Source organism: Micropterus salmoides, unplaced genomic scaffold (genome assembly GCF_014851395.1).
Source record: "Micropterus salmoides isolate LMB-PRFRI ecotype aquatic unplaced genomic scaffold, ASM1485139v1 Ms_hic_scaffold_4, whole genome shotgun sequence".
NCBI lineage: Eukaryota > Metazoa > Chordata > Actinopteri > Centrarchiformes > Centrarchidae > Micropterus > Micropterus salmoides.
Window position 1 is genome coordinate 4,560,258 of NW_024043372.1, and position 25,359 is coordinate 4,585,616.

The window sequence follows — 25,359 nt, forward strand, 5'->3', positions numbered from 1 at the left end:
CATTCAGGTTATGAATTAATTAATGTTACAGATGACTCAGGCCACATCCACACTACTCTGTTTTAAAATGAATACGGTCTCCGTCCACACCAGCGCTTTAGCTGCGTATCAGAGTTGATCTCCGTCTTTATTAAAACGACGGAAATCTAGTGGCCGTTCACGTACGCTGGGCATGCAGCTGCTGGTGTAAACATGAAGCAGATGGTCTGTTCCGTAGTTACAGAAGATTTTGGCGAAAGAATAAAGAAATGCAGACAATTGCTGGGTGTAACACAGGGGTTAAAAGCAGAGCTGTAATGTAAAGGACTACTGAAAATCTTTCACGCAGCCAAAAATAAATAGAGTTCTGTTATTTGTGAATATTTCAGTCACAAACCAGATGACATCAAACGAGCTTTGACTCAGAGCTGATGTTTCTCTCTCAGAATACTACAGAGACATTTTCAAGTGTATTCAGTCATTTTAAGAATCAGGCCATAACAGCACAGTTTGTTTTTACAAATCCACTTCAGGAGATAATCAAATCATTTAAATGGTGGTCAGTATCAGCAGACAGGCAGAATATTCAGAGCAACTAGGGGTTAAGTGTCTTGCTCAGGGACACATTGGTGTCTCACAGTGGATTCGAACTCGGGTCTCTCACACCAAAGGCATGTGTCTCATCCACCGCTTCATCACCACCCATCATCAAATCAAAATGTCAAATCATCCATTTAACAGACAAATATGTATTTAAAACAATCAGAATGAGAACCAGGGGCAAATAGCAACACAACAGGTGCCCCAGTAGCTCACATGTCTGCACATGATGAATATGTTGATACAATCCATTATATAAACTCACGTCTATTATGGAGTATTTTGATGACCTTTGTAGCTACAAGCAAAACTAGAACAGTTAGAGCTCCTAAAGAGAATCCACCAAAAAACCATCCTGTGACGTCCCCTCTGCTGGACGTGTCCTCAAACAGTTTCTCTGAAACACACAACAAAACCTAGAGTCACACTCAGAATGTAAACTGTATATCATGTTCACCTGGAACAGAGATGTTAGCGTTGATCCGATGGCTGATGTCCTCCTGCTCGACTACAGTGGAAGCATTTTTTTTTTTTACTATTTTCTGACAATTCATAAACAAAAAATTTAATTATTTGAAGAAAATAGAGATTTCTTAAAAATGAAAATACTTATTAGTTGCAGCCCTACACAATATATTATGATGTATATTTAACATTGAATTTAGTCAGTTATCAGTGTAACTGCAGGGAGTGAGATTACAGACTAAGCAGCTGGCTGATTTCTGTGTTGTGATCTGTAGCGTGCTGCCGTTACTGCAGTGCTAGAGTCTGACTGAACACAGTTTCACCGACAGTTTAAAAGGCTGATGTGCCGTTTACATCGTGACCCACAGAGTCCGACCTTAAAGACACATCAGGAGAAACTAGTGGAGAGTTTTGATTCTGACGTCATTGATGTGCAATGTGTGATCTCACCACAGATATACACATAGGTCTCAGTATAAATCTGATGTTTGATCTCCTCCTGTGTGGCTACACAGCGATAGTTGTCGGTCTTCTTCACAGTAGTTTGGAGGATGATGTAGAAGCTGCCTCCTCTTTCTGAGACCTGTGGCTCCTCAGCAGGAAGTTTGTTTCCAGCACTGTCCTGCCACTCTACTGTAGGTTTTGGAGAAGCACCAAGAACTTCACACTGCAGCAGGGACCAGTCCTGCGTTTGATTAAGTATCTTGACAGACGGCTCTGGAGATGCTCCTGTGAACACAGTAAACAGACACATCAGCTATAAAAGGACAATAACAGGATTATAAATGTAACACTGTGATGTTTCTTGTTCGTCTCTTCTCTGCTTGTAAATGAGGATTAAAGTGTGTTTAACAGAAAAACACAGATAGGACATGATATTTCAAACATTTCTCTATTTCTAGAGGTGGTTTTAATATTCTGACCCCTCGTGTGTGTAAAAAGGGAAGAAAATGACTGAGACACATCTCAGTATAATGTAGTCCAGCACAACAGCATCTTTAACTATGAGCTCAGTAACAAACATGTAATTGAATTCAGACATTTCAGATAATCTCAACAAAAACTGAACATTATTATCTTGGTAAAGGTGGAATTTATATATAATGTAACTGCAGGGAGTGAGATTACAGACTAAGCTGCTGGCTGATTTATGTGTTGAGATCCGTAGCCTGCTTTCATAATATACGCTATGTGCACGTTAAATAATGCTTTAATTTAAAAGGCTGATGTGCCGTTTACATCGTGACCCACAGAGTCCGACCTTAAAGACGCATCAGGAGAAACTAGTGGAGAGTCTTGATTTTAATGTCTCTGATCTCTACATTTGTAATCTGTGTGCTACAACTTAGAGCTGGGTAATATTTAAGATGTTTGATAGAACACAAACACTTTAATACAATACAGTATCATCATCAAAATCAGGACTCACCACTGATTTCTCCTCATCTGTCTTGTACGATTGATGGTTGTAGATCTAATAGATCTGACCAACAAATACTTTATCTCATAATAGGATGTATTAATATTCATTGTCAAGAAGTGTTCAACTACTGCATAGGACATGCTGTCCATTCTAGAGATGATTCATGGGGTTTACAGTGGTGATTAGTCAACGTGAAGGAACTGGATAAAAGGATTCAATGAAACTGAAGCCCAGAGAGTTGTAGCACACATTACAGATGTAGAGATCAGTGACATCACTCACCTCTCGTATCTGCTGATCGGTCTTTTAAGATAGGTTCTGAAAACAAATTAGAACAATAATTAATGCACACTGCATTGGTGACCTATTCACTTGAACTCATTAAACAGAAACTAGCCCCGTAATGGAGTCAACATCTAAAATAGAGTCTGGGAAACTTGAACAGAGGCTGATTCACACAGCAAAGGCCTGCAAAAACCTGCATTCTACTGACCTCCAGCAGGGGGCGACTCTTCTGGTTGCAAAAAGAAGTCCTGCTCCATTGACTAATGACAAAATGACCCTACTTCTCAGCTGAATAATTACCTCAGTAAACACTTTCCTGATGAGTTTATGGTCTCAGTCGCTAGTTTCAAGTCTTCTTCAACACAAAATGATGTTCATTTAGTAAATTATGGTCCCATTTATTTTAAAATAGAGAATGTTTCAGGGCGCTATTATCTATCATTGACAAGTCGTTACCGTGGCGACCTGTAAATCAGGCTAGAGGCAACTAAACTTTTTGTACAAGTTTATATAATTTACTATTGGATACTTTATCACTGTATTTGCTTTACATGCATATTTAAATAAATATGAGCCTGAAAATTGTGTCGTCTGTGTAAATAATAAAGTCAGACACCAAAACACACACACACACAAAGAGGAGAGGTTAAAATTTAGGAATCCGCAAGTACTCTAGGTTTTAGTACCACTAAGTTAAGGCAGTATTTACCAGCGTGGTTGGAAGTGTTTGTATCTGTTGGTCTTGGCTAGTGGGTACTGCAGGAAGCTGGAAGCTGAAGTTAAGGTCTGAAACTCTGTCAGACAGGATGGATTCTGCTTTCTTTAACAACTGTATGTTAAATAAATTAGACAGACTTTTCTATTGAGTATCTGTGATACTGCTACAGAACTTGATCACCTTAGTTAATTTTTCAGTTTAAGATTGAGAGGGGGGGGAAGAACTGACTCGATTAAAATTTCAATTTCAATTACAAAAGGTCATCAGGTCTGTCAACACCATATTTCCAGCTTCCTCAGACAGCTTTCCCCCCTTTTTTTAACACAGCATATTTCTGTTGCAATCAAAGCTCAGCTTATTATCAGTTATAGTGCCCAAGTACTTCTACATCAGGACACACACAGCAGTCCACTCCAAGTTACTAAACAACAACATTATGCAGCTGAACAACAGACACCACGCCACTGCTGCGGATCACTTACGTGTTCCATGTTGCTTATAGAGGTAAAGCAGGAAGAGAAGAGAAAGGAGAAAAAGATGTCAGGTCAATTATTGAAACCAAGATCATCACAAGCTGAAACTACGAACCACAGGGTCTGTTTTTAGAAATCCTGGCTACAGATTAATGCCACTCTACAAAGTTAAATTCTTCACTGAAGAACTCACAGATAAGCATCTTTATGTCTGTGTGGACATCTGACTTCTTGAAACGAATCAGGTTTATCTCAACTGTCTTCCAGTGTACACTGTTCATTCTGGACACTTAAATCACATCAGATCTTGATGAACGAAACGTTCCAAATCTTTACTGCACATAGTATAAAGTTGAGAACAGCAACGATCAGTGGAAACCAAAATCACCAAATGATTGCTGGATTTAAGGGCTGATCCAACTTGAGTCAGTGTTTCTGCGGAAGAGGATTAGGACCACGTGTGTGCCGCTCCTAAAATTTCCCAAGATCATTAAACTACGCGCTACAAATGTTTCACACTGCACGAGCACAGCAGCACTCAACGCTCGGCTCGCTTCCTCTCCTCTTTCTATGCAGAACATACGTGACAGATGGTTTTATAAGAGCAGAGTAACTCTGAATCAGGAGGTGCGTAGCGAGTGTTTGATTGTCCGAGCGGCAGAAAGTGACGGTGAACGCGAGCGGAGGAAAATATTCTGGCAGTAAATGTGCTGTGTCAGTTACAGTGTGTCAGCTTCTCAAGACCAAGAAAAGTCTGTTGTTTCCCACCTGCTGGAAAAGTGAAGCCGGTCAGCGCGAAGTTAGATAACATCTCTCCAGCTCTGTCCTGTACAGGCTGATTAAATTATTTTTCAGTTTTCAGTCTGAAAAAGAAAGGATGGAGGTGACCGGAGAGTAGTAAATAAAGGCCAGCTTTGCGCGCTCCCGCGACCCCCGCTCTCGTGAATGCGCTTCATTCTGGATGGGGGGCGCAAAACAGTCCCTTAGCATCCCTATGAAATTCGTATTACAGTTACATATAATAATAATAATCCTTATTTGTAGAGCACTTTTCAAAAACAAGTTACAAAGTGCTTTAACAAGTGTAAAGAATAATACAAAAAAAGATAAGAGCATGAAAATATTGAAAAGACTAAAATACAGATTAATATAAAATTAGTAAAATAGAATAAAATAAAAGGGATAAAATAAAGTCAAATAAGATCGGGAAAAGCTCTCCTATAAAAGTATGTTTTAAGAAGGGACTTAAAAGAGTTCACTGACTCAGCCGACCTGATTTCCTCGGGCAGGCTGTTCCAGAGCCTCGGGGCCCTGACAGCAAACGCTCTGTCCCCTTTAGTTTTCAGTCGAGACTCTGGAACAGACAACAGACCTCTGCCCGAGGATCTCAAGGTACGTGCTGGTGCGTATGGGACTAAAAGGTCAGAAATATAACAAGGCGAGAGGCCATGAAGAGCTTTAAAAGTGATCAATAGAATTTTAAAGTCAATTCTAAAACATACTGGGAGCCAGTGTAATGAAGCTAAAATAGGAGTAATGTGGTCATATTTCTTTGTTCTGGTTAAAAGCCTGGCAGCTGAGTTCTGGACAGTCTGGAGTCGATCAATAGATTTTTGGGTTAAACTAGTGAAAAGGCTGTTGCAATAATCCAGGCGTGATGAGATGAAGGCGTGTAAAATGGTCTCGGTGTCCTTAAAAGTTAACATAGATTGAATTTTTGCTATATTTATAAGTTGATAAAAACATGATTGAACAAGCTTTGTGGTGTACTGCTCGAAATTTAAATTACTATCAAACCAAACACCAAGGTTCTTTGCCACAGGCTTAATGTGATTTACTAGGGAACCAGCAGATGGCAGTATTTGATTTGCCATCTGCTGAGACCCGATGACCAGGATTTCTGTTTTGTCTGAGTTCAGCTGGAGGAAATTATTTGACATCCATTTTTTAACTTCACAAAGGCAGTTGTTAAGTGAACTCAGCATTCCAGGGTCTGTGGATCTGACGGGCAAGTATATTTGTGTGTCATCAGCATAAATATGAAAAGAAATGCCATGTTTATGGATAATATGTCCAAGGGGAAGCAGATACAAGGAAAACAAAATGGGTCCTAAGACCGACCCCTGAGGCACACCATATTTAACTGGACAGAATGAGGAGACATAGTTGTTTACAGACACACAAAACTGCCTATTTGACAGGTAGGATGAAAACCATTCTAGGGCAGTACCAGAGATCCCCACCCAGTGCCTCAGTCTGTCTAACATGATGTTGTGATCAATGGTGTCAAAAGCAGCGCTAAGGTCCAGGAGTACCAGGACTGAGCACATGCCTTCATCAGCAGACATTAAAAGGTCATTGATGACTTTAAGCAGGGCAGTCTCAGTGCTGTGGTACTTCCTGAAACCAGACCAACCAATATTTTGTTATTTTCCAGCACAGTGAGCAGCTGTTTGGACACAATTCTTTCTAGAATCTTTGCAATAAAAGGCAGTTTTGAAATTGGTTTTAAATTATGTGGGAGGGAGGGATCTAAACCAGGTTACTTTAAAAGTGGGTTCACGCAAGCCGTTTTAAAATAATCAGGGACACAACCAGTAGATAGGGAGCTGTTGAAAACAGAGATCAAATAGGGCCCAACAGAATCCATTACTTTCAGTAAAAATTTTGTAGGTATTACATCAAGTGGGCTGGAGACATATACAACTATATAAATTAAACTATAGTGTATTAGTGGATTATAATCCTTATGTGCTTCACAAACATTAAGGGGCCTATGAAATTCATGATAGTATGTATATACAAATAAATTTATTAAAGTATAGCGTATTATAATCCTTACGCCTCATAGACTTGAAAGCAGAGAGTCTTGGTGGTGAGTTGTAATTTGTGTGAGTTGAAGTGTTTTCTGGGATGGAGGTATTTTGTTGATTATCCGTGACTTGTGTTGTTTTCTGGGGTTTATCTTTTCACATCGCCCGTCATTGGGGCCACAACAGTGCAATCACATGTCTAGTTCTACGAAACACCTTAAGCATTATTAGTTGCTCAAAAGTTGCGCAGTTTTCCGGGGTTTATTATGTAACAACGCCCGCCATATAGTACTACAACAACAAATATGAGCCGACGCAACAGATCAAGACCAACAGATTTAGCCGTGTTTCAGAGAGTTTCTCAACAGCACGTTTTTACTAAGATTGTAGTGATTGCGCTTTAACAGTGTTAGACGGTGGCGAATATACAACCGCGTTCGCACGGTCATGTCAAACAGACAGCGCTCTGTCTGTGATCCCATCCTATTCTCCAACATACATCTGAATCATTTTTGTTACTGAGAGTTTAAAACAAATATAAAATAACACTAGCCTATCGCTTCCTAATCGAGCCAAACGAAGGTTTGGATGTGATGCGCCGTTTGTTCTGGAAAATAACACTATTTCAATGTCGTTTACAACAAGTCACGGGCCATTTCTTTTAACTCATCGCCATCGTTGTTAAGCGCGTGGACTGTTTGTGTAACCTAAATACATGTTTAAACACAGGAGGAAATGCATTTGGTTTACGCTCTTTTCAAACGGGGAATCCAGGGATCATCGCGTAAACCTAATGCATGTGTGGGAACCCCTTCGATCAGTGACGTCACTACTCAGGAGGAATGCGAACGAAAAATAACCATGCATGCATTTGAAACATTTGTTTTTTACGTATCACATCTGAAGTATCTTGTTTTCTAGCTTGTTTTCTTAATCGGTTTCTGTCAATCCTATGGCAGTTTACTATTGAAGCCGTGAGTGAAGGGGCGGTTGAGTTTGATGGGGCTGCTGACCGGATGAAGCAACTACGACCTACTGTATACAACTCTTATGATTACTTCTCAACTGGTCTCACCTCAGAAGGGAGGAGGTTTCTCATTCTGCCTGTTTTATGTCTACAGATAAACGTCAGAAGCTGTAAAATGAAAACACAATAGGTAAACATGAACAGTCGTATCTATAATGATTCTGAGGTCATATTAACAGGGTTTTCCTGCCGTTAAGGCTGAGGGCTGATGCCCAAAACATGCTGTGCCATCACTGTAAAATCACTGTGGAGCAACAGAACCAACCAAATTAGTTTCTCCAGATCTAAAGGTTGTAGTTCCTCCAGTAGACTAATCTTTGGGTGTTGGTTATTTATTTTCTGCTCTAGCTTTTCCAACTATTTGTTCAGAAATATGGTGAAAATAATGACCCAATATGATGTGAAATTAGGTTACATATTTTTCATTGGAAAACATAAAATTTTCTTGGGGGAAGATCCCCCGACCAACACCAAAACATTCATCTAAAGCTCACATCAAACTGTGAAAACACTGCAGTTTTAAGCTCTTCTAAGCGCGTTTGGCCATGACAATAGTCGGTTACCGTCTGTGCGGCTGTGCGCATGACGTGAAAACGCAGTGCAGCACAGCCTGCGTGTAAATCTGACCGGGACAGGTTCGGATATAGGTGTTATCGGCCCCGGTCACCGGTGTTGGCCGATTGAGCTGAAAACCGGCTGATTCTGGTCACCGGCCGATCGATCGGTGCTTCTCTAGTTTATTTGTCTGCCTGTCTAAGAAACATATGGTGCTGCTTTCCAATTAATCTTGAAAACAGAATGAATTAAAAACTGTGCAGATGTACCCATGAATATACAGCAGGTGTTCATATATTTTATCAACATCTTAGTTATGTTCAGATTAATTCATGATTGCCAGTTTAACAACTGTATGTGATTTTCACATATTAAATTGCTGATATGTAATTAAAGTCATATCAAGCTGTTCCTTGTTGTCAGTGGTGTGATGCCCTGTGGGGTCATGGGTGGGTGTGGCCAATCTCTAACTCTGGACACCTGGGCTAATTGTCCTGTAGTTTATTTGTAACCCTTGTTCTCATTCTTAGGAAGCTGCTGCTGCTGGGTTGAGGTTACAGACCTCCCTGCTAACTGACTACCCTCTATTTCCCTCCACATGTTCCACCTTTGCTTTGGCTTCTGGACATGCCGTTTTAGTTGTAGTTATCTTGTTTCTTGTGCATTACAACACTGTTACACACATTTTCCATGCATCCATCATCGTGCCCTGACATGACTGAAACCACTGATGTTCATACCCCACACTTTATCACCTTTAGTTTGGTTCATTTTGGTTTAAATAAACATATTTTACTAAATGTTCATAACAGTGGTTTAAACAGAAGACTGAACAGACGAGGAAGAACAGCTGGAGTCAAACCAAACCTAAAAACACAGCTGGAGACCTGGACGAACAATATTTATAGATTAACTGTTTAATGAAAACACTCACCAACAAGAAGCTGAATGTTGAATATCTGTCTTGGCTGAAAACGTGGAAAATCACAGCTGTAGTTTCCACTGTCGGTCACCTTCGTATTTCTGATGATGATGGAGGCGTTGCCGTACTTCAGCTCATCTTGAAAATGTGAGACGCGACCTTTGAACTGATGATCTTGACCTGGACGGCCGTTGTTGTAATGAAGGCCTCCATCATAAAAGAAAATCTCCTTCGGACCATCTTTCTTCCAGTCAAAGAGTTTCTCCTCAGCGTTCTCCTTGGTGCTGAGTGAACAGGGTAAAATGGCGTCACTCCCTTCTTCCACAACCACTCTGACGACACCCGACCCTGAAAGAAGAAGATTATTTTAGTCATTGTGTTCATCAGATAATACATTTACATGTCACCTCAATGACTCTGAAACACCAGTTTATAAACACGTTAGTTAGTCGGCACATTATTTATGGAGATTTTTCATGTTGGCGTCATTTAAGAATATTTAAGCTGACATGAGAATCCTGATGAGTCACATGACACAGACACTCAGTGTGAGCAAAGAATCTGAAGATCACTCAGGGTTTGGTTTGTGGGTGAAGGTGTGTTTAGATTTATTAAAAAATAATAATAGATTACTGCAGGAATAAAGACATATTCAGATCATGGTTTTTCTTCAGTGCTTTGAAGCTCCGTCAGAAACAAAAGCTGGGTTTTGAGAGTAAGTGTAAAGTTTTCTCTAAACTCTAAAATCAACAAAATCACAAACTGTGTCTAAAAAGAAAATACTAATGAAAAGCTAAAAAGGGTTCACACAGTCAATCAATCAAATATAGGAATAAAATATAATATTTAAGGATTTTATATTTTTATTTCTTTTACATAATTCCAGTAATTGAGATAAGAAGCATCAATTCTCTTTTGACACAAAAAATACATAATAAGCCAAACATTAGCTTTCTATTTCATACAATGTGCTGAACACATCATGCCTGGTACAGTAGAAAGGACACAAATAAACATCTTGCACTTACGTTACATCCTTCTCTCCTGCACCTTAATTTGATGATTAATACCAAAAATATGGAAAATAGCTGAATACGAGGGGAAACAAAGAACATGGAAATAAAAGCGGAGCAGAAGAAAAGGTGACCGGGGAAGTTTGGCAGTAAACGTACAATGTGGATTACAGTTTGTTGTAGATAAGTTGTAGATGCCCGCCTACACTGAGGGCGTCCAACAGCCTACAAGACATCAGCTCAACACCAACAGCTTAATAGAAAGAGGAGCATCTGTATTTTGTACCTTAGTATACCATAATACCACGATACCACATAGCAGGTAGAAAAATAAAGACAAAAGATCAAACATTGCAGATCAAGTAACCCGGCCACAATCTTTCCCAATCGACCCTCTGACTCAACAGTTTTTGTCTTCATAATAAAAGTCAAAGGGGGGAAATAACAGAAAAATTAAAACGATGACAATAATCTCACAGGAATCGGAAAACAAATCAAATCCAAAACTTGGAACTGATACACTTGAGTTAAATCTGTCTTTCTTGCACTCTGTTATGAAGACAGACAGACAGGTATTGGGAATTAGATTTCTTTAGAGATGGGAGGCTCCATGCTGACGTTTTGACGCTGTGTCACATGACCGTGGTTAAGTGAAGCTTCGGTGCGTTTCACCCACCACGCCGTGTCAGTGAGACACATACATACAACATGATTCGTTCTGGGGACACAAAAGAAACCACATATTATCAAAGTGATGGTTTAGTACAGGGGTCGTCAAGAAAGTATGGAAACGGGCCGAATAAGGATGATTTAAAAGCAGCAGTCAGTGTTCACAGTATGGTGGAGTATAGGACTCTCAATCTAAGGGTCGTGTGTTCGATCCCCATGTCAGGTGACTTGGTTGTTTTTATCCTCTAAAACAAATCACTTATGAGACTGTTTTACATGCTCACAATAAAACATGTGCTGGTGCGTGTGCGATTGGTCCACATCATCAACCTTTCATTTCCAGAATGCTACTTCAGAGGTTCAAGCACCTTTGAAAAGTTCTGGAGAGATTTGTTTTCACAGACTGTAACGTTACCAAGTGCAACATTCAGCAAACACAATACTGCACATAATATACATGTACACATATTACACAGGAGGGGCAGCTGCAACCAAAGGCATGCATTTGAAATTAATAGTGATTATTAATGAAATAGATAGTGATGAGCCTGGGGAAGCTGGAGAAATGACAATAAATCTATAGGTTGAAGGATGTGGATCAATCGCTGGGACGCACAAACTCCAGCACACTGTGAGCGTGTGAAACAGTCTCTGCATAATTATTTTGTTGAAGAAGATATAAAAAACAATCCTATGCACTATTTTGAAGAAATATGCAATGCTGATAAATATGAGTGGGGGTCTTAGGGCCCTCCGCCAGAAGATTTTGAGCATTAAACACTTAATTTCCTGCATTCTGGAGAAAGATTCAGGTGACAGGTGAATCAAACCTAAAAAAGTGATGGACAGTATATCTAATTTTTTTTTTAGCTCGTTACTTTTTATGCACATTTGTTTCTTCTATATCCACATTGCATTGCATGTTTTCTTACTGTGAAAATAAACCTTTTTCAAAGCATTTTCATTTGTTATCATTTCTTGTTGCTTTCAAAAAGTGATGGAGACATGTCCCCACCTATGAAAACCCAAATCTATACCGTTAGGTGTTTCCGCAGAATAAACTATGAAGATGTGATACTGATATAAAAAGTCACCAGTGTAACATGGAGATCGGTGTTGAGTTGTTAAGAAACATCGACACAGTTCCGGCTCAAATGTATCGGACGTTTCATTGTTTCTAAAGGCCTCGGTTTTTACCCATCGCTAGTTTTCTTACCGTTTGATTGTCCGAGTGTTTTTATTATTCCACATAAATCCAGCAGCAGGACCCAGAAACACAGAGCTGCCAGCCTGAGGCTAATAAACATGATTATACAGGAGGAGCTGACGGTTCCGACGTTAGCTGAGAGGTTTAATGAATAAACACGTAAACAAGGTAATCTGCTTTAAGACGACAATATTTAACTCTACAAACTAACACGTTATTCTACAAAACTAATCCAGTGTTGTTCTGCGCATGCTTACGGGATAACGCCCTTTGCTCCACGGTGGAGAACCGATCAAACCTGAGTGTGAGGACAGAATTCTTCTTCTTCTGTTCCTTTCCGGCAGACTAGGCACTTTTAGTGCATTGCTGCCTCCCACTGGTGATAAAGACAGTCTACACTAAAAACCTATATTTTCCAATATAGGCCCGTGGCTTTTAGGAAGTGAAATAGTTCCAATGCTCTTTCTGTTTGATTAGGACCATCACCCATCAGAGTTTTTACAGATAATAGATCAACTCTCCGAACGCTTAGGCCAATGAATAACAATCTCCTTTCCTCAGCATATCTCGGACAGAACATGATGACATGCTTGACAGACTCCTGTACTCCACAGACTTGGCACTTGCCGTCCCTGGAACAGCCCACTTGCCAATCCACAATGATCCAGTCTTAGTCGGGCCAACTTAATCTGATCCATCCGAGGCAAGAATATTGATTTCCCAGGTTTGACTAATGGTTTTACGTCATAGAACTTTCTCCCGCTGGTGTCTTTACTCCACTCGTGCTGCCATTGTTGTGTCAGTCTTTCCTTAATGATGCTACGGCACTCCAGTCTGTCAAATGGCACCTCCACCTCCACATTTTCCCTTCCTAAACTTGCCCTCGCAGCCTCATCAGCAGCCTCATTCCCCTCAACCCCCACACGTGCTGGAGCCCACAAGAAACCCACACTACACCCCCACCTCTCTAATCTATAAACCCTTGTTAAGATCTAACCTAGCCCCTCCTCTTTCTCCCCCTATCGCCATCAAGCCAGATAGTGAGTCAGAACAAATTTCTTCTACCCACCACAAAGCCCATGTGATTGCTACCAGTTCAGCTGTACAGATTGAAAGACCATCAGGCAGTCTATGACACTGTCTAACATGAAACTGGAGAACATATAAACCACTCTCTTATTCTCAGGGTCTCTAGATCCATCTGTATAAATATCTATGTAGCTATTCCATAATTTCCTAAGATGCTCCTGTACATAATGTGCAACATTTCCTACACTTCCTTCCTTTATTGAATTTTTAATAGTTATGTCTACATCAGCCTCAGGCAATAGCTAATGAGGGATAAATGGCCAGTAGACAGATAGCACCATTTTCCTGTCATTAAGCTTAAGCTCCTCTGCGTATGTCTTAACAGAATGTAAAACACTATATCTATTAAACCTACTCTCACCCTTTCTAAACTCCCAACACTCTGCTAACAAAGAAACTGAAGGAAGAGCTGAAGACCCAAAGCTTTGAATTTTTACGAAATAATTTAATGCCAGTTTTGCACGTCGCAGACTTAGCGGAACCTCCCCTGCTTCCACTAACAGCGACAGAATCGGCGTTGTCTGGAATGCCCCAGTACATATCCTCAAAGCCCTAGATTGAACCACATCTAACTTATTAAGCGTGGACCTAGCTGTTGATCCATATGCAAGACACCCATAATCAAATCCTGCTTTATAAATCATCAGCATAAGATTCCTGTCTGCACCCCAAGAACACCCAGCCAAACACCTCAAAATATTAATAACCTTTCCACATTTATTCACCATTCTACATACATGTCGTTTATACGTTAGCTTTTCATCTACCCAGACCCCAAGAAACTTGAAGACCCTGGCTCTCTCAAGAGGTTACCCATACAACTTAATCCCCAGACTGTCTATATTCCTCTTCCTGCCAAAAACCTTTGTTTTTTTTCAATGACAGCCTAAAACTCCACTTATCACTCCGAGCCTGCACCTTATTCAAAGTACACTGCATCTGTTTAAATAAGTACCCAGTATTACGGCCTCTTTTCCACATTGCTCCATCATCTGCAAACAAAGATCACTGAAATCCACTTCCTACCTCATCAAACATATTATTAACCATTACATTGAACAGAACTGGACTGATGACACTACCCTGCGGAGTCCCATTTTCTACGAACACAGAGTCAGAAAAGCTCCCTCCCTACTTCTGACATTTAAAACACCTCAAAGGTGGCCTTCTGTATGGCTGCACTTTAAATGACAAGCACCCTAGGAACACTCATTGTGGAAGGGCTCTTTCCTGAAAAGATAACACACAACACAGTTGATGATTCCCGCTTAGCTCCATCACGAAAGATTTTAATTCGTGTGGCCTCATCAACCTTCGCCCCCTCTATGCCCCTCACCAACTCAACCATGGAAACCTCCAGAGAAACCGCATAAATCACCCCTTTCAAGCCAGCCTTGCTCCCTGGAATAAATCCTTCCCTATCGCATCCAGTGAAACAACTCTGTTCAACTGAGCTGCAGACTTGCAAAATACAAGCAGTTTCCCATCAGCCAAAATTCTTGCACTCAGGATATCACCCAACTCTTCCTTCAGTGCCCTAGCAAGCCTAATTGGGTTGAGAGATCTAAAGCCAGACTGCCCTTCCTTCAACTTAAAAATCACGTTATACTCTTCCGACTGGCTACTGCTTCTTCTCATTACCTTTACCTGCTGATCTCTTCCTCCATCTGCCCCCACCATCATCCGTGTCCTGCATTGCAGGAACAAAGTCTTAATTATTGTAGGCTATTTACTGATATTCCAGCACTAGTTAGACTAAATTGGGTAACACCGCGTGTCAAACAATTTTGCTCCCGGTCTGCCTCCGTCACCTCGATGTAGTAAGTGAAGTTGGCCAGCTCATCCTCTCCGACTACGGAATGTAGTGTTTTATTTCTTTTTTGAAATGTTGTATTTGTGGTTGTAAGCTTTCTCTAAATCTAAGAAGACACCAATCACCACCTCTTTGTTCACTAGTGCTCTTCTAACTTCTCTTTGAAACAATGAAAAATACTTTCTCAGCTCTATGCACATGTCTACATAACCATTACTTTCATTATCTTACAGATTACATTACACTTAGCTGACGCTTTTATCCAAAGCGACTTACAGTTGCAAAACTTTACCACATCTACTTAAAACAGGGAAATGCTATGCTCACCTTCCATGGTGTAACGATCGATCCATTCCCCACAGCTCATTCTACTGATGTAAAAGTTAAATCTATGACATTTTCCCAAAACCAATCTGAAATCTTGTTGGTCTCACATCATTCAACATCACAAGTGAGTATCTATCCAGGAAATCCTCTATTATTTCACCCTTTTATCTTGTTTTTGCTGCCGTACAGAGAAAATGTGCATTAAAATCTCACCCCTGGAGACCTCACTTGGCTCATTACTGCATCTAACTTCTTCATTTCCAACTGAAGCCAATGGTTGTAAAAATAATTGAACACCTTCCTGTTGAACTCCATTCATCTATCTCCACACTCAAGATGTGATTCTACATTTAATCTCCTGTACTGGATACCACTGCACACCCGCCACCAGAAACATTTAAAACCTTCTTGATAGAAACATACTCCGATATAACAAAACTCATAGTTGGTTTTAGCCACGCCTCTTGTACACAAATTAACTCTGTTTTTCTCTAAAAGCATCCACAAATCTCTTTAACTCTTCCCCACTAGCCATTCCACTGGAGGATGAACACATTAATAATCTAACTACCATTATCATCATTATCATCGTCTGGAGGGCAGCTGGAGATCTCTCAGCAGCTTTTACCACACTTCTTACTACATCTGAGTTATTCTTGGACTGCTTCATGTCACACAGCACTTTAACAATGAAAGCCACTGAATCTCTTGATACACAGCCTACCAGAGGGCAGTCTTCCCTTTCTCTGCTCCTTATTTTATCTATCTCACCACATTTTGCAACCATTTGCTATATGACCAGACTACTTTCCTCCATCTTCATCCTGCATCGTAGGAGCAGTAACTTAAAACAGTGATGGCAGGTGGAATCATTAACTCCACTACACTTACCATTTTTAACCAGTTGAACCAGTCTCAAGTTATCGGCCTGTAAAGTACAGGAGTTCTTCGGTCATAGAATTATAGATGTTATTTGTTACGTGGTCGAATGGACAGAAATAGTGTTTTAAAGAAAAAAACTCCCAGTAAAAGTCAACATGTAAACAGTAAATACGGCCAAAACGTGGACACTGCCTGGGTATAATTTTATAAAATGTGTAATAAATGTTGTATTTTAGTTTCTTTTCATCAAATTTATAATTACAGTTGTTGACAATGTGTATTAGAAGATATTCATTTGCATTATTAATCTGCTGCATGAAGGTTTTGATGATATTATCTTAATATAATATAGATTTTATACGAGGCGAGGATGAAAATGAATCTCGTATTTTCCCTTATTGCATCTCCATTTACTCTGTAATAGTAACATCAATATGTTCATTTATCGATTAATATTCATTAGCTTAATTAGCAGAATTATATATGTAGGACTAATGGTTAAAAAGTTATTCCTGATTCATTTTGGTTATTTTAGATGTTTTTCCTGGAAATAGAGGCAAACTGCTGGTAGTTTCCAACAGGTTAATATTAATTTAAAGTTACATTTTACTTGATTTCTTATCAGTCATCTGCTTTACTGTAACCTATCTTTTTTTATTCTGTTATTTATTTTATTATGTATTTTGTTTATTTCCAGGAGTGTAATGTATATTGATGCCATGGAGACCTGTGTGTGTGCAGTATGCACCCCTGCAGATTTGAGTGGTGCACCCCAAACTGTCTCTGTGGTAAATTTCCTTTACATCAGCTCCATTAAATATTTATTATAAAAGAGTGTTTTATGTTATTATTTTAACTTAAGCGTCCAGTTTTTAAAAAAATGCACTTTTTTTAAACACTTTTTTAAATTGTGTTTTTCTTGAATTTGTTGAAAACATGTTGTATCTTAGTTTTCAGTTTAAGTGCAGTGTGTTTCTATTGAAGCTTTCTTGGAGTTGTAAGACCGGCTGTGATGGAGAACTGACCTTCATCCTGTGTTACCAGATAAACAGCGAGTTGAAGCCGAGGACCAAACAGACTCTCGGGTCACGATGAAGACCTCGGTGTCCTGATGCTTCTTCAGATGGTTTGGACTTGGTTTTCCTCGGTCCCTGATCTGCAGAGGAAGAACCACGAACTCTCTACTGCTTATATATTTTCTCTTCCTGTAACGTCCACGTGACAACGAGCACACAGTCTTGGTTGAACGACGGTTAAAGCTGATTTATCCCTTCTTAATCATTTCACTTCCTCTTTTTGTCTCTTTACATGATTTATTGCTCTGAAGCAGCTAAACGCTGTCACTCAGCTCATTTCACAATACTTTCAACATGCTTCCCTTTTTACTCTCATCCTCTGTATGTTTAACTCCTTTAATTCTTTTACTATCAAATAAGGATCTTAATTGTTATAAATGTTAAAACAATCCTATAATTAGTCCTTTTATAAACATTAATCAATCACAACATATATTCATCACAAACTCCACAAAGTCCATAATTAATCATGTTACAGCTCATAGTTATTAAGCTCAGGTGAAAAGTACCTTACAGTCTGATTGATCACTGATTTGAGACTTGAAACAAGAGCGTTGGGATCTCAGCTTATTTAACAACCTCTAACCTGCTGGATGTTCTTGTGTTGAACCCTTTTACTGGTATTTCCAGCCCAAATCCTGTCACTATGAAACACAAAATGTGAAAGTCTTTCCAGAAACTGTGAATAAACAGTATTTACATTTTTAAAAACGCAGATTCATTACATGAACACATAATTTACAGTCCAAATAACATTCAGTCTAAAACATTCTAAAATTAATTACATTTATCTCATTAAGAATCACTAATAATTACTAATAACAGTCCCATACTCAATTTGTTCTGTTTGAGGTTCAGCCAGAAGGAATTAAAGATTAGAAATTTGGTTAAAACAGTTAAAATGTCACACACATTGTGGTATTTTCATTATTGTGCACTAATTATCATGAGCTTCACAAGTTAATGCAAAAGTGTTGAATATGTTTTAAAATGTTAAACATCTTATAAAGGCTTAAAATCTGATCCCAGAGCAGTAAATAACTCAGATTTGTGACAGACAGCATTTTACCTCTGAGCTCTGCTCTCAGTGAAACTACACAGAATAAGACAGTGTGTGTGTTTAGACACTAGAGGGCGACACACTGTTGAGAGACCGAAACCACAACAAGCAAATCACTTTGAGAAACTACAACAGTCAATAATTAGAGTAAGAAATTTAGAAATTTTATTTCTAAATTGTATGTTGAACAAATATAGATTTTAATAACCTCTGATGAACAACAGCCAGTCAGAGGATCAGTGTGGAGGTTCCTGCTAAATATAACACTGCTGTCTGATTTTCCTGCTGATCCAAGTTTAAACAGTTTATTAAGCTTCAGAAGGAGGAGGATTTTCTCAGCCCATAAAGGAACTCTTCATCCTGCAGATTATCACTAACATTCAAAATCACTACATTTGGGGTTGAAAGACTGTAATCTGACAATAAACTGAGAGACAACCAGAGACAAGACAAATGTAAAGTATAAAGTTCACATCTGTGCATGTACTGCTGGATTTGAGATTTAAAGTGGACTGGAAAATGTATTACATCATACTGCTTCATCTCTACCAATCCAAGCTTTAAATACTTTAAAAATCACACATACAAACACACACACACACACACACACACACAGGCATGAATTATGACATGTGATTTTAGTCATGCGCATACCGAGTACGGTCCTACCACCAATAACTTTCACTTACACTTTTATAGAGCAGAAGTAATATTCTGTTTTCTTGGGCTTGACTATTAATGCCTCTGAATATTTTGGGCTGGGTCTCGGTAGGTTCTGTGCTCTTCTGCGCCATCAAGCGGCTGTTGTAAAAACAAAACCATCAAGCACAACAAAACTCGAGTTTCGCCTCTGCTTTTAAACTCTGGTGTGAGTCGGGGAAGCCAGAAGTCGTTAAGTGTCCCGTTTGTGGCGTTTCTGTGATGTTTAATCTTCAGATGATCCCCACAGCTATGATGAAGCTTCTTCCTCTCCTGTGTCTCTGTCTCCTGACTCGGCCTGGAAGAACATTTGTTGACAAACACGGTAAGAAAACTATTTCGCCTACTTATTCAGATCATATAAACAAAAAACCTTAAAATCATCCTCAACACGGGTGATTAATGTAATTAATTATAGCATCCTTGCGATTAATATAGGCTGTCAGTGCACAACACCTGCGCATTATTCTGATGTTCTGTTATTTTTGGGAGCAGGTGTTTCAGGCGTCTCCATCCTTCAGAGAAACTCTTCGTATCAAACCTTGATAAATTGTTGCACACATCATTGATACTTCTGATATAGGCTAATAAACACGTGTTGTTACCTGTGTTGTTACAGTTTTGTTAACAATTTTTAGGTTGATAAAAAAAAAGAAAGAAGAAGCAGAAACAGTTGTTCTTCTGTCTCTCCTCTCTCTAACTTTTTAAATTCAGATCCAAACCATGTTCAGATAAAGAAAACAGGGAAGCTACAGGATTGACAAATCACACTCTGAATATAAGCGTGTCTTATTTAGCATAGTTTGTTATACATACTGATTAATAGGCTACATGTTTTGTTTTTTTTTTTCTCCAGGGCCAGTGACCATCAAAGTTAAAGAAGACGGTAATGTTATTTTACCCTGTTCCCTCAGCACCAAGGAGAACATTGAGTCAGAGCTCTTTGACTGGAAGAAAGATGGTCAGAAGGAAGTTTTCCTGTATGTTGAAGGCGTTCATTCCAATAACGGCCTTCCAGGTCAAGATGAGCAGTTTAAAGGTCGTGTCTCACATTTTGAACATGGATTGCAGTACGGCGATGCCTCCCTAATCATCAAAAATACGAAGGTGTCTGATAGTGGAAACTACACCTGTAATTTTCCAGATCTTCAGCAAAGACAAATATTCTTCATTCAGCTTGTTGTTGGTGAGTGTTTTCATTAAACAGTTAAAGATTTATTTACCGATGTGACTGGTTTAAGAGAATATTTACCGTTTCTGTTGCATTTGTAACACATTTACATTTACACATCTGGCAGATGCTTTTATCCAAAGCGACTTACATTTGAGGAACAACATACAAGCATCAACAGAGCATCAACTACAGATCTACAACTGACAATACTTACTAGTAAGAGCAGCAATAAATACTAGTAAGAGCTCACAGTACATATCACATCAATGGGGTAAATATCTAGGGAAGGAAGCAAGAGTTAACAAGAAGTGCAATCAAAACAAGATCATTGTAGGGGATAGAAGAAGAAGAGCACAGGAAGTGCATGTTAGATGTTAGGAGTTAGAGGTGTTATTAGAGGAAGTGTTCTCGGAAGAGATGAGTTTTCAAGAGCTTCTTGAAGTTAGAGAGGGACGCCCCTGCTCTGATGGCGTGTGGTAGCTCGTTCCACCATCGTGGTGTCACAGATGAGAATAGCCGGGACTGGGATTGCTTTGTGTGAAGGGACACAAACCTGATGGAAAGTAACTCCTTTTATCACCGAGACAATCAGATTTCAGCAACAAATATCAGTCCAAGTTGGGAAGGGCAACTCGTATCCCCCCTCAATATTGAAAGTATTAGTTTGGCTCAGTCTGACAGACAAAATAGGTGCGTTTGACTTCAAGTGGTGCTTTGCAGCGCTGTCTTAACGTAATGCATGCTGGACTTAACACAAGCCATGCTGGTTAGAAATTGTGTCCGACTTTTGCCGCACTGCAAAACTCTGACATGTGTTTTGTTTTGTCTTGTCTTTTAGGTCGTGTCTTAAAGGACAGATCAGGAGGAAACATCTCAGGTGAGTCCTGATTTGGATGGCATCACTTTTGAATTTGGCTCCAGAGACCTGATATCAGTCAAAAACACTAAAGCCAAATATCAATGTATCCCTAAACCCGAAGCCCTGAACCCTCAAAGACTTAACTGATGTCACCTTTTAAGTTATTTAGTGCAAGGGCTCAACAAACTATAAATAGGAACGGGACACCACTTTGCCACATTATCAAGTTGCCTTTTTATTGTAATTTTTTTTTACTTACTTACCTACCCTCGTAGGTGAAGAGCTGATTGCGGTAAACTCGGGGCACCTGGGCCCATTGTCCTGTATTGTAGGCTATTTGTAACTCTTTCTTCGGGAAGCTGATGCTGTGCTGAGGAGGCAGACCTCCCTGTAGACTGATTCCCTTCTGGTTCTTTCCCCAAGTTCCACCTTTGGTTTGGTTTCTCTGACTGTTTTTGTTGTATTTATTTTGTTTCTTTCATACTAACACACCCTCACACACACCCATCCATCATCCTGCGCAGACACTACTGAAACCACAGGTGTTCATACTTCAGAAACTTTATTAACGTTAATTTAGCACAATTATTAATTTGGCTTAATTTGGCTTAAATTTGCATATTTTGTTAAATGTTGGTGGTCTCCCTTTGTGGCCACTTCAGGTCATAACAAATGGGGGCTCGTCTAAAGTTTATTGCAGTTTGGTGCATCAGGGTGCGTAATGTCACTGAACTGCTGATTAGTCATTTAGTCAGCTGTGTGCTGATCTCTTGCTTAGGGAGATACATTGTTGTGTTTTTAGGAAGCGTATGTGCCTGATTGATGTTGGGGTTTTTTGTGCTGATCAGAGGGTAAGTGTTCCTGTTTTTGTATCCAAGAGGAATTTCCTCTTTCATTGTGTTGGTTGTGTTTTCACAACAATCTGTCTCTGTGGCACATCCTTGTGATGTTGTGGGGTCTGCATGCAGTTTACTTCAGAAATCCGTTTATCATGCAGAAATACCCACCACAAGCCGCATGAATACTAGTGGTGAGTTTCAGTTAGTTTTTCTTTAAACAGGGTGAAGTGTTGTTGTGGGAATTTCCAACATTACTGTCTGGTTGGTGAGTTGTAGTTAATATAGCTAACCCCCAGCCAGACAATGGTGAAGCGTACTGATGTTTCCAGAATCCTTTATTTATTTTGAGCCTTCAACCTTGTTTTGAACACAAATCTAGTTTCTCTTTCCTTACACCCTTTCTTCATGAAACACCGGAAGAGCTATAGGACAGATAAACAACATAAAATTAGCAGCTTACGAACAGCTGCTCATAAAAACCTTTTCTGAGACGTTACCTTTGTCAATATTAACTAAATGGCTTATGTTAGCATGACTTCAGATGACATAACAATACGAAAACACTTCTTCACAGTTGAATAGATTAAACTACATATTTTTGCCAAAGTGGTGCAGGTAATATCCAATACAAGGTGAGTACATACAGTAAAAAAATAAAATCCACAACAGGCCACAGTTGAACACACACACACACACACACACAGGAACAGGAACAGGACACTAAACATACGACAACTGGACGGAGACTTAACGGGAATGAGGGCCTATATATCATGTGTGCTTTCACATCCAAGTTAACCACCGACATAGAAAAAGACTGTTATGTGTACCACAATACCAGCGTGCCGGCTGTGGCTTTTATGAACCAATGTTCATAATAAGGCAGTGTGAAAGCGCCTACTGACACACGCGCCCTGATAACACAAGGGGTGCACATACTTTTAAAGACCTGTTCCATTTATTTATTTTTTTACTTTAGTTTAACAGAAAATATTGTCGACATATCAGACAACAAATTTCATGTGATGTAATTTCAAGATTATCCAAATGTCTTTTCTGTGCTTCTGTCATGATATGAGTGAGAAACAGTGTTTTCTACTGTAAATAATTTCCATACTTTTGTTAGAAGTTAGAAATGTTTAAAATACTCATCATCTGAAATGTGCAACAGGTGCAGCTCCAAAGCCATACGTCACCACACTGGATCAAACAGAGAACCGCGCTGTGCTGCAGTGTGAAGTTCGAGGTGCTTTTCCGAAACCTAAAGTGGAGTGGAAGAACAGTGCTGGAAACAAACTTCCTGCTGAGGAGCCACAGGTCTCAGAAAGAGGAGGCAGCTTCTACATCATCCTCCAAACTACTGTGATGAAGACCGACCGCTATCGCTGTGTAGCCACACAGGAGGAGATCAGCCATCAGATTCATACTGAGACCTTCATATACATCCATGGTAAGATTCTTCCTAGCTGTGTTTTTTAACATTGTAATAATTTTAATATTACAACAGACATGTTTATGTGTCAGACTGAACACAAAGCAGGTTAGGATTAAGACATCTGCACAAGTTGAAAATGAGATGAGAGGAGGAATGAGAGGGTCTGCAGGGAAATAACAGAAAGAACTGGAGTTTGTAGGAAACTCTGAGATCAGTCTGATCAAACACAGGAACACAAGAATTTAGTAAACTTCACTCACAAACCCAGTAACAGATTTATAAATGGCTGCTGCAGCCTGATCCTGAGGATTTAGAAATTTGCATTAATCCAGACATTTGAAGAAGCAAAAGCTGATGAGAGATCTTCCAATTGAATTGTGATATGTTATTCACAAATGTCTGTGGAGAGATCTGAAACTGTATGTGATGTGTGTTCTCAAATCTGTGAATGTGTTAAAGAATGTCTAAATATTATTTACAGCCTTTTATTAAAGAGTTGAAGTGTATTTAGCTTTAAGAGTTGGAACTTCAAGAGACTCGTGCTGCATAAATCCAGACTGTGTGTCGCTCCTCTCCCATTGTGACTAAATAACTTCATTACTGAAGTAAAAGTAGCGACACCAAAATGTAAACATACAATATGGCAAGTAAAAGTCGATTTGAGCAAAAGATAGAAGTATCAGATAAATTTACCTACTTAGTAGCAAACATTTTGTATGTAAGATCAAAGTAACTGGTATCTATATCTGTCTGATGAATGTTGCATTAAGTAGCTACAGTACATCAGGTGCACGGGAAGACATTTTCGCTTAGGGGTGCTGCACAGTAGTAATGCGCGCAGGACACAACTGTTTGTGGGCACGCACTTACACACTGGCCATAAGATCAATGCTAACATCACTGTTCCTGCTGAGACTCATCCCAGTGCTGTTTGGATCTGCTGACAGTTTTAGCTTCTAGATTTCAGGAGCGTGCACACCTTTAGATGTTCTTTGTGTCGGCTGTGATGTTCAACCTGCTGTTTATGATGTGCAGCTACGTTCTGACTGTTACTGTAATCACTTTTTCTGCTCTGTTTCAGGGTTCCCCATTGGATTTGTTGTTGTTGTGGTTATTGTTGTTGCCCTTTTAATTGGTGGTTGGAGTTATATTATTCTTAAGCATTAAGCGTTTTGTTGGTTTTTACACCAGGGTAGGATCAAGGAGGAAGGGATTTCAGGATTTCCTTCAATAGTGACAAAATATAGTCTTAGAGATGTTAGTGATAAATCTTAATGATTTGGGTTTTTTTTATTTGTACTAAAAAAAGCCACATCCAAATAAAGGATTAAAAGCTAAAGGACATCAACGGACCACAGAATGCAGGATTGGTTTGTCTCAGTGCATTGAGTTGGTCAGCCGCCCAGTAATCAGACGGCCCCACGCTGGCTGCAGGTTGTTGTGTTCACGGCCACTGGTGTTTGGTACGCTGTGCGACCAGTCGATCGGCTCGGCCAGGGTATTATTCTGGGGGTCTGCTCTAATCGGCTGGCAGGTGAAGAAAACTCTTGCAGTAAACGGCAGGTAACCCTGGCTTAGTTCGTGGGTGATGTCCTCTGTGTTACAGCTGGCGTAACTAACCACGTGGCTGGGCTCCGACTCCTATAGCTGATTATAGACAGTTCAAATCGAGAAGCCGGAGCCTTTGTTGTTGAAGTCGGTTGCTAGCCAAAAAGCTCAAGGAAGAATGGAGAACGAGGGAGAGAGGCGTTCTTTCTACAGCTATAAGTGATGCCACTATTTTGAGTTTGACACAGTCTTAAGATGCAAAGAACATTGTTGTCTTTTTAGGAAGGGGCTGGGTGGGGTGTAGGGAACATATCGTTACATAATGAGTAACATAACTAATTACTTTTAATACCAAGTAATAAGTAATTACTTTTTAAAGGAGTAATAAGTAAAAGGTTACTAATAACAA

General features: G+C 39.6%; 2 protein-coding genes across 3 annotated transcripts in view; one reads left to right on the forward strand and one right to left on the reverse strand.

The window, feature by feature from the left end:
- Window positions 1-12,451, reverse strand: part of LOC119886081 (V-set domain-containing T-cell activation inhibitor 1-like) — a 57,935-nt gene extending 45,484 nt beyond the window's left edge. The window contains exons 1-4 of one of the 2 annotated variants that reach the window (XM_038696603.1): window positions 12,159-12,451; window positions 9,273-9,608; window positions 2,750-2,785; window positions 1,495-1,773 (exon numbers count right to left, since the gene is read on the reverse strand). In XM_038696603.1, the coding sequence (XP_038552531.1) occupies window positions 1,495-1,773; window positions 2,750-2,785; window positions 9,273-9,608; window positions 12,159-12,249 (742 nt within the window). In that variant the 5' untranslated portion in view covers window positions 12,250-12,451. The remainder of the gene's footprint in view (window positions 1-1,494; window positions 1,774-2,749; window positions 2,786-9,272; window positions 9,609-12,158) is intronic. The other variant, XM_038696605.1, reaches the window with a different exon arrangement.
- Window positions 12,452-18,865: 6,414 nt separating this feature from the next.
- Window positions 18,866-25,252, forward strand: LOC119886094 (butyrophilin subfamily 3 member A2-like). The gene is made up of 5 exons (XM_038696632.1): window positions 18,866-19,420; window positions 19,952-20,281; window positions 21,108-21,146; window positions 23,139-23,417; window positions 24,484-25,252. Exons 1-5 carry the CDS (start codon window positions 19,318-19,320, stop codon window positions 24,567-24,569), a joined length of 837 nt encoding a protein of 278 aa, XP_038552560.1. The 5' UTR covers window positions 18,866-19,317; the 3' UTR covers window positions 24,570-25,252.
- Window positions 25,253-25,359: the final 107 nt, after the last annotated feature.

Coding starts and splice junctions, on each gene's coding strand:
- LOC119886094 (XM_038696632.1), top strand. CDS start 19,318: ATGTTTAATCTTCAGATGATCCCCACAGCTATGATGAAGCTTCTTCCT. Junction 20,282..21,107: donor CTTCATTCAGCTTGTTGTTG/GTGAGTGTTTTC, acceptor CTTGTCTTTTAG/GTCGTGTCTTAAAGGACAGA. Junction 21,147..23,138: donor ATCAGGAGGAAACATCTCAG/GTGAGTCCTGAT, acceptor AATGTGCAACAG/GTGCAGCTCCAAAGCCATAC.